Below are 9,366 nucleotides of genomic sequence, written 5' to 3'. Positions count from 1 at the left end.
GCCTATGCAGTATGCACAGTTTCAGCAGTTATAGAGGCATCGCCCTTGAAAGGAGTTAGATCCGCTCAAGTAGCAGAAATAGTGGCATTAACCAAGGCATGCAAGATTGGGAGGAATGCGAGAGTAACTGTGATGACTGATAGCTTTGGAGTTGTCCACGATTTCGGCCAACTATGGCTGCAAAGAGGTTTCCTGACCTCAAGTGGAACTCCCATAAGGAATGCAGAAGTGGTTGGAAAATTGCTTGAGGCAATACAAATGCCCAAAGAGTTGGCTGTGGTAAAATGTGCTGTTCATGGACAAGCTAGTGATTACATCACTACCGGAAACCGCTTTGCCAATGACATGAGTTGAGTTTGAGTTTGAGTTTTAAAATACTTGTAAAGCGCTCGTACACCTGCGGTTTCTTGGCGCTACTGCTAACCAGATCCAGGGCTAAAAAAACGGGGGAGACTGCTGGGGATTTTGTGAACAAATGGGCTTTGAGAAGTTTGCGAAATAGCGGGTACAGGGTGATGGATCGCAGATCCAGGGGAAGGGAGTTCCAGAGGATCGGGGCAAGGGTAGCAAATTTCGAACCTCCCCACTTCTTTGTCCGGTAGCGTGGGATAGTGAGGAGGGACTGGGAGGACGAGCGGAGTTCCCTAGTGGGTACATAGGGGGTGATCTCTGAGGAGATAAATGCTGGAGCCAGGTCCAGTCGGGCCAAGAAGGTGATGGAGGCGAGCTTGAATTGGATTCGGGCTCGCACAGGGAGCCAGTGCAGGGATTTCAAGAGGGGGGAGGAACGGTGAAATTTGGGAAGATTGAAGACCAGGCGGGCCGCCTGGTTTTGTATCTGCTGCAAACGCCGTAAACTATATGCAGGGATACCTGCATATAGGGCGTTGCCGTAGTCCAGGCGGGACACCACCATGGCTAAGGTGATGAGTTTGAGAGATGAGAAGGTGAAGAAACGGGACACCCTGCGTATAGTGCGCAGTGAAAGGAAAGAGGAAGATACCACAGAGCTAACCTGGGAGTGAAGGGTGAGTTGAGAGTTGAGTTTTATGCCGAGGGTTTTAACAGAGGTAGAGGGTTCCAGAGAGGGGCCAAGAGAAGGGGGCCAGAAGAGAGGGGACCAGGGGCTGGATGAACCACCCGTCAACACCAGCTCGGTCTTGTCGGGGTTGAGTTTAAGGTGATTGTGGTTCATCCAGTCCCGGATGTGGAGCATGACAGATTGAAAATTAAGGACAGAAGAGGGGGAAGAGGAGAGGTTAAAGACCAGCTGGAGGTCATCCGCATAATTAAATACGGCGACCTCCATTTGTTGAAGAGAAAAGATAAGAGGGGCAATATAGAGATTGAACATGGCTCAGTACTGTGCCCGAAACAAGTATTCCATTAATCGGTCAAAGGAAAAGGAAATGTCTTTTTGCTCCATAATGTTTACTAACGTTGTGGGAACATGGGATGAAGTGAGGCAGTTGCAGGATGAGGCAGTGGATGAAGAAATGAGGCAGTGGGTAAAAGCAGGATGTGCACCCAGGGAAAAGGATCATGTGTTGGTCTATCGGGACAGAAGACCAGTAATGCCTGATAGCATGATGTCAACCATGGCACGGATGTATCATGGCCAAGGACATATGGGAAGGGATGCCATGATAAGGGCCTTTAAGCAGACCTGGTATAATCCAAAATTCAGGCTGATTGCAGAGAGTCTCTGTCAGAGATGTTTGACATGTCAGCAGTACAATCCTGGAAGAAAAACAGTGGTGAGTCTGGGTACCATAGGCCGGGAGGGAGGACCTTTCACCAGAATGCAAGTAGATTTAATTGAAATGCCTCCTTATAACAAACTGAGGTATGTTTTAGTGGTAGTTTGACTGTTCTCTAGATGGGTGGAGGCATACCCAACCAGAAGAAATGATGGAATCACAGTGGCCAAGCTATTGTTAAGGGAATTCATCCCAAGGTACGGGTTCCCAATAACCATAGAATCAGGCAGAGGAGGACATTTCTACAATGAGATCATGAAACTAATTTGTAAAGCATTGGGTGTACAACAGAAACTGCATTGTGCCTACCGACCGGAGGCTTCTGGTGTGGTTGAGCAAATGAATGGTACTATCAAAAATAGAATAGGAAAAATGTGTTTAGCCACAGGTTTGAAATGGCCTGATGTCTTGCCTCTGGTTTTGATGACCATTAGGTCTACTCCAGATAGAACCACAGGTTTGAGTCCACACGAGATCATCATGGGGCGCGCCATGAGACACGTGTTTGTGCCAGTCAACAAGCTGATGACTATAACTGATGACATGATTTTGGATTACTGTAAAGGCCTGGCTGACGCAGTTCATTCTGTGTTTCACCAGGTTGGAGCGGATGCCACCACACTTGAAAAGAAACCAGCCCATGATTTGAGCCCAGGGGACTGGGTGAGGATAAAAGTACACAGAAGAAGAAATTGCCTGGTTCCAAGGTGGGGAAGGCCAAGACAGGTCATCTTGACCACAACAACTGCAGTGAAGTGTGCAGGACTGAAAAACTGGATACATGCCAGTCACACTCTGAGAGTTCCAAATCCAGCAGACGGCATTGGAAAAGAATACTTTGACGAATCAGAATCAAGTGATGAGTCAAGCAATGAGAATATAAAAACAAAAGAAAATCCTGAAAGGGGGGAGAATGAGCCAAGACTAGTTCAGACCCCCAGAGAAGAAATTCTGAGGAAAAGATTGCAAATTTCAGACACTTCAGATTCTAGGGATGAGCAAAACGCTAGTGGTGAACACAGAAAAAAGAAAAGAAAAGAAAGGAACATCCAGTCAGAAGTAACTTTCACACCAGATGAAAGAGTAGAAGAAATTCCACCTGAGAAAATACTGGAAGAGGAAGAAGGGACAGTTGCAGAAAGAGAAGGACAGATTGCGGAAAATCCCCGAGAAGGTGTAGGGCTCTGCAACACCCAGCTAGGTGAAGGGACAAATAGTCAGCAAGAGGATTGCGTGCCGGAGACCCAAGGAGGGACAGAAGTAGGGCCAACCCAAGAGGTGGAAAAGGAGACTTCTGAAAAAGAAAAACCAAATGAAACAGAATCTGAAGACAGTGAAACAGAGATACCAGACGGTCGAGTTCTGAGAAAGAGAACTTGGATCGAGGAAAGAAACGGCAAAGACGGCAAAGCAAGAAGGAACGCCAAAGGAGAAATTTGGCCAAATAAAATTAAGAAACTAAGATACAGATTGACACGAGCTAAACCCTCAGAGGCTGAACAAGTGAATGAAGTAACCAGTCAGCATCCAGAGAAAGAGGGAGAAACAAAAGTGTCAGAAGTAAATAAACGAGCAAGAAAACCAAACCAGAAGTATAAGTCACCTGAATGGACGTACGTGGCACTGCCTGAACAAGGAGAAGAGGCAGATAGTCAAGGAAATCCAGAAGAGACTTGGCTGAAATTGATAAAAGAAGAAGAAACTGGGGAAATCCTGAGAGTTATCTTATCCGACATTGGAGAAGAAGCGGAAGATCAGGAAATCCTGCATGTGGATGATGAGAAAGAAGTGAAAAACGACGAAAGGCCAAGCTGAGTAATTTCAGGCGATCCTTGTAGGAATACACAGGATTGAATAAGAAAATCGAAGTATTTGGACAACCTGATAAGTTTTAGCTCTTGTAGGAAAGCTATAAGAGGTGGAGTAGAAAAGGCTAAGTCAAAAGACACGGTCAGATCTAACAAGATGGCTAACATAGATGATAATAAGAGTAGATGTACCTTCATGAGAAGATGGTGCAAGACATGTTGCTGTTGTACACGACTATTAATGCTTCTTTGGAGCGTACTCGCTCTTTTGATCTCTTTCAAAGTAACTTTAGATACACTAGCAGGACATTCTGAGAATATGACTAATATAGTAAATGTAATGTAAATGTAAATTTGATACTTGTATAGCGCACTACTCACCCGCAAGGGTCTCCAGGCGCTTGTACGAATACCGCTGTGGAACCCATCCTGGCTTTCCCTGTGAGGCATCAACTCCTGGGCACCCCCAAGGTGGAGGTCAGGCATCCTTAGCGTTGTGGGGGCCGTTGTGGAGATTAAGCAAGCTATTGCCCAGAGTTGCAGAGTGGGACTCCATGATTGGAATAGGCACCGAGGCGAGAATTATCAGGTCCGTGGAATTTTTGAGCCCAAGACCCACCGAGGTGGGGAATTGAACCCTGGTCCCGGGCTAGACCTCTGCATCAGGGTCTGCCGCTCTAATCATTGAGCCACACTTCTCCACTATAGTGAAAAACTCACAAAAGGTAATACCGGTTAGAACAAGCACAGAGCATGTGCATCAAGATAGGTCTATAAATGATTTCTCTAGTAATATGTTTTCGAAATTGTTGTATGAATATGTTAAAACGATGGAAGTAAGGGATTGCTACGTCTGCATGAAATTACCTGCATCCGTTTCAGAAGGGGTGACTTATCATCACCTCCCAGCAACTTATGGAATAACATGTAGCGTCTTAACTAGTATATTTTATCAAGTAGGAAAATTAGAGTATAATATGTCTAACATAGATAATATTCTTGGACGATTGCCCATGAATAAAGAATTAAATCCAGCTAAAGATGCCAATGTATTAGGAGAATTTTTTATAGAAACTAAAGGACTAACTCTAGAATATATTTTTAAGAACAATTTAACTTGCAGTTTGAAACCAGAAGAGAAAACATTCTTAGATATGGTTGAGGAGAGGAGGTTGAAAATACACAAGAATGCAGAAGGACATAAAGAAGGGGAAAACATTTGGGCAATAGATGGGAACAAGGAAACGAAAGGTGATGTTAGACCAACAATAGCTATAGATTCACCACAGAAAGGCAAATTATGCATCATGAGAGAAAGATCTCAATATGATTATATATACATAGGGACAAGTGAGTGTCATGATACATACTTCATTGCATCCGGATGGGGATTTAGAGGTGGAGAAGACCCAGTTTTTCCTGGATTGTTTTATATTTGTGGGAACAAGGCTTATTACAGGCTGCCTGACCCTTGGTATGGCACATGTTATGTAGGCCTGGTCTTTCCAAAAATCGTTCACATGGATAGAGTAGAAAATAGTGGACCAAATAACCTACTAATGCGTAGCAGAAGAGAAACTTGGTTAGAAATTGTAGGTGATATTTTTGGAGCCTTGATACCAGCAGTGGGAATATCTTTGAATGCAAATAATATCCGGAAGCTGTCCACTATAGTGGATCGTTTGTCAACGAGCACAGCTGGAGGATTTCTATTGGTAAACACTGAATTGGTTGCCATGCGTGCTATGATTATGCAAAATCGGCTTTCCCTTGACATTTTATTGGCAAAAGAGGGTGGAGTCTGTGGAATGCTGAAAGTTCAACATTGTTGCACTTACATTCCTGACGAAAGCAGAGATCGAAAAGTCTATATCAAGAATATTACAGAATTGCATGATGAAATAAAACCACTGGAGGCTGAAAGTATCTGGACTAGAATTAGTAATAAAATGGCTGCTATTAAAGCTTTCTTAGGTAAATTAGGTAGTACTATAATAGGGAAAATATTATTTCCATTAACCTGTGTGATTTTCGTATTATTACTACTTAGATTAGGATGTATATGTTGTAGATATAGAAGAAATAAAAATAAGGTTAAAAGAGAAATTTACAAAAAGAGGGAAAAGAAACCAGAAAAAGATCTCAATTAAATAGAAATGGAAGAGTGGAATGAAAGTATGTATGATAAAACCAAGAGCGAAGATGAAAGGGAAACAGAATTTTAATTAAGCAAAAAGACATTTCAAATTTCTGCAAAAAGGGGAGATAAGTTGAAATTTTGTGGGGTGTTTTGGTGGTGATAAAATCACCAAAGGGGGGATTGATGGAGCGGGTAAAATAAAAAATTTTGTATACCCAATCCATTTATATAAGTTTATATTAAAACGACTAAATAATTAATTTTAAATGATTAAACAGTGTGCTGTGATGAACTAACCAACCTTATTAATCAAGAGAATATACGTGGGAATGCATTAACATGGCTAAAAATAATAAATGAATTAAGTTTGTCCGCATATTAAATTTACATGTTTAGCTTAAGCAGTGTTAATGTGATTTGCGCTTAAATAAACCAGCATTAACGGCTTTAAATGTCGCATATGGCTAGATAAATGCATACACATAAGGGTATTAGTAAGGGAATAACACTGTTTTAGTCATTTCTATGTATTAATTACGTTTCTTGTGTCTCTTTACTTAAGTTGACTATTTCGGCCTACTAAAAGATGGCTGCCGACTGAATCCTCACTAAAGTACATGACTTCATGCACTGAGCAATGGAGGAAGGCGCCTGCACTGACTACGTAGTGTCCTCTCCTTGAATCTCTGAACCAGGTCTATAAAGACTACTCTGGGCGAGATGCCAATGTCCCTGAACATGGAAGAAATGTTGCCATCTGGGAACCAAAAGCCACCTATTCACAATAGACTGATACTTTTTTGACCTGGGAACGACTTTCCCATGCGCCTAGTTTATACATCATCCGTATGTGAAATTTTGAAAATGTTGCTTAAAACATTGGGACGGGCTAAATTCAGCCAATAAGCGGCCTGGAAATTAAGAAAATGCAACATGTATATGTAAATTGTGGTGTAAATATTAGTAGTCTAGAGAGGGAAATTAGGTTACCACCCAACGAGCTTGAAACGCACCCTGATCGATGTTACTCTATGCGGCACTCCACGCTGACAGCAGAGGACGGGACGGTAGAATCTCTGATGAATTTCTGAGGACCAGTTTCTGACTTAGAGAACGACAATTAGCCAGAATAGGTAATTATGACAAAAGATAATATTGCATTTGTTAGGATTTTAACCTGCAATTTAATTAGATAAAGAAAATTCTTTGTTTGAAGAACTGTGTCGGTGGTTATTTTCTTGTAATGTTTATTTGATTAATATAAAAATTGAAGTGTTATCTATCAAATTCAACTCAACTAAATGATCCGATCGACCTCCGGATGGAGGAATGGTTAGGGTAACTTAATAGATGTGGTTTCCTCCATCCAATTGGAAAGGAAATTGTAGTTCGGGATATTTGAAGATCCCTCTGTAGGCACGGATAGGATTGATGTGGAATGAGTGTTTGGTGTTATGGGCCCCACCAGCGTGTGATGTGTGTATGTGAGTGTGACTGAGGAATCATTCCGTCCGTGGAAGCAGGAGTAGATTTTGTGTTCAGAACTGCACCAATAGCACTGTCACCTAGTATCTAGTGAAACTTACCTCGTGCCATGTGTCTCAAAAGACCTCTACCCACCTGCCTGCAAAGCAAGGGAAGAAGAGGGCGGGGTAAGAAAAATCACTTCCTGTTGACTAGAAGAGCATTTGAAATTTTACAGAAAAGTTGTACTTTGGGTGGGTCTGGTTTCCCCCCCGTCAGTGTTAGTCTCAATCTCTCTCTCCAGTGGTTCTTCCCAAGTACCGTTGGTGTGCCAACTAATGAACTTCTCTACCATGATCACCAATTTTGAGATATGGGCCCCTGAAGTTTGGCATCTCCAGGGAATGGCCTTGTGGGTTCATTCTTGCAGAAGGCACTTAAATGCAGTGGAACATACATAAATGGCGAAACAATGTTATGTTATGTGTATTTGTAAAATGCACTATCACCTGTGAGGTTGTCCTGGCGCTGAGCATGTGTGTGTGCGCCTAGTCCTGACAATGGTAGGTTGTTTAATTGAAAAGCTAGATCTTCAACAGGAGTGGGCAGGGTCACCCTTCTGAAATACTAATCCAGCACTTGGTCCTTTACAACATTGTGTTTCAGCTCCCCCAAACTCCCAGAAACCCTAAATTACCAGGCCCTAGTTATCCCTATTAACTGACTTGAAACGTTGCAAGGAACTAGCATTTGAAACACTGACCTGACTAACTCATTGTGTCATTTTTGTGAGGGAATAATAATGCAGAAGGTTGGCCTGCAGCTGAGATGGTGACCTTGTCTGCAAGATGAGCAGTGATGCTGGTTGTGATGGCTTTGTAAAAAACGCAGCTGGTTTTGAAGATGGTGCGGGCTGGCAAAGCAAGTCAATGGAGTTCCATCAGGATGGGGGTGACATGACCATATTTCTTCAGGCCCGGCATGAGACGTGCTGCTGTGTGTAGAATGCCATTAAGGGCTGTAAGTGTGGAGTTTTGGAGGACATGGAGAAGGGCAGTACCATCACCAGAGTACAAGGCTTTAACAGCAGTTCTCATGTCGCTTTATGGAAGATATGGTTTGACTTTCTTTAGAAGAGAGCTGGTACCAGGCCATCTTTGTTTATTTGCCAATCTGTTCCTTGAGGTCTATGGTTGGTGTCCAGGGAAAATTCAAATGGCCTGGAGTTAAGTCAAAGTTAGAGTTCAAAGTCGTCAAGGTTCGTGTAATGGAGCCACGTTTTTACTGCTTCTTGTTTGTTGCTATTGGCAAATAATCGGAATGCTGTCTTGTTTGGGTTGAACTTTAGGTAGGTGCTGGACATCCAGGTCTGAATGAGGTGTAGGGAGTGTTTGAGGTGTTGGATATCTGAAGAAGAGGTGACTTTCATGTAGAGTTCTGCATCATCAGCATATTGGTGAATCATTATACAGATATCTGTGAGTGGAGCAAAAGTGTTTCCAAGCTCCCAGACTCCCCTAGCCAATCACAATGCTGCTGTCACCAGCATGGAAGCATAAAATGCCAACAACATAGTGTTATTACCATTTTATTTTTCCTGTGGTGTGGCGCTCCTCCACCTTAGCAGAGAAGCCGCTGCTGAGGTGTCGGGGATCTTTAGGGACCTGGAGGGGCCCTTGTGAACAAACTTGTGTTGGTCGGAAAGGGAGGAGGAGAACCAGGGAAGGATATTGCCAGTGAATCCATTTTAGACTCCAGGCTGTATGATGGTGGGATGAGTGACTGTGTCAAAGGCAGCTGAGAGGTCCAGCAATATCAGGAGGTGGGGTCATCTTCATCTGTAGTTTGGGAGGTATCTTCTACAATGTGTAAGTTAGCTGACTCCGTGCCGAAACGTGATCTAAAGCCAGGCTGGTAATCATGCAGGAGATCATTAGCATTAATGTATAGACAGGATTAATTCCATCTATTAATGACCTAGAAGAATATGGAGGTGTTTTAGACTTCAAAGCACATTGGCCTAAGAAGAGTATATTTCCAATAAACCCCAAGTCTGACATTGAGATCACCTCCATATTTAACCGCCCATTAATATGGGAGCCTAACATGTCTTGATTTCTGTGGGTGCAGATATAACAGAAGGAGTGGGAGATCATTGAGGTCAACAAAGGAAGGGAGGACAGCTTGTATTCGG

General features: G+C 42.9%; 1 protein-coding gene across 1 annotated transcript; it reads left to right on the top strand.

The window, feature by feature from the left end:
• The first annotated feature begins 2,274 nt into the window (after positions 1-2,274).
• On the top strand, positions 2,275-5,679 carry LOC146771098 (uncharacterized). Its single transcript, XM_085640355.1, has 2 exons — positions 2,275-3,899; positions 4,277-5,679. The coding sequence occupies exon 1, from the start codon at positions 2,286-2,288 to the stop codon at positions 3,573-3,575; it is 1,290 nt and encodes a 429-aa protein (XP_085496481.1). The 5' UTR covers positions 2,275-2,285; the 3' UTR covers positions 3,576-3,899; positions 4,277-5,679.
• The last annotated feature ends 3,687 nt before the right edge of the window (positions 5,680-9,366 follow it).

Source organism: Triturus cristatus, unplaced genomic scaffold (assembly GCF_964204655.1).
Source record: "Triturus cristatus unplaced genomic scaffold, aTriCri1.1 SCAFFOLD_196, whole genome shotgun sequence".
Lineage (NCBI taxonomy): Eukaryota > Metazoa > Chordata > Amphibia > Caudata > Salamandridae > Triturus > Triturus cristatus.
The sequence above is the reverse complement of the archived record's forward strand: the minus strand, read 5'-3'. Positions and strand labels throughout refer to the sequence as shown.

Coding starts and splice junctions, on each gene's coding strand:
- LOC146771098 (XM_085640355.1), top strand. CDS start 2,286: ATGACTATAACTGATGACATGATTTTGGATTACTGTAAAGGCCTGGCT.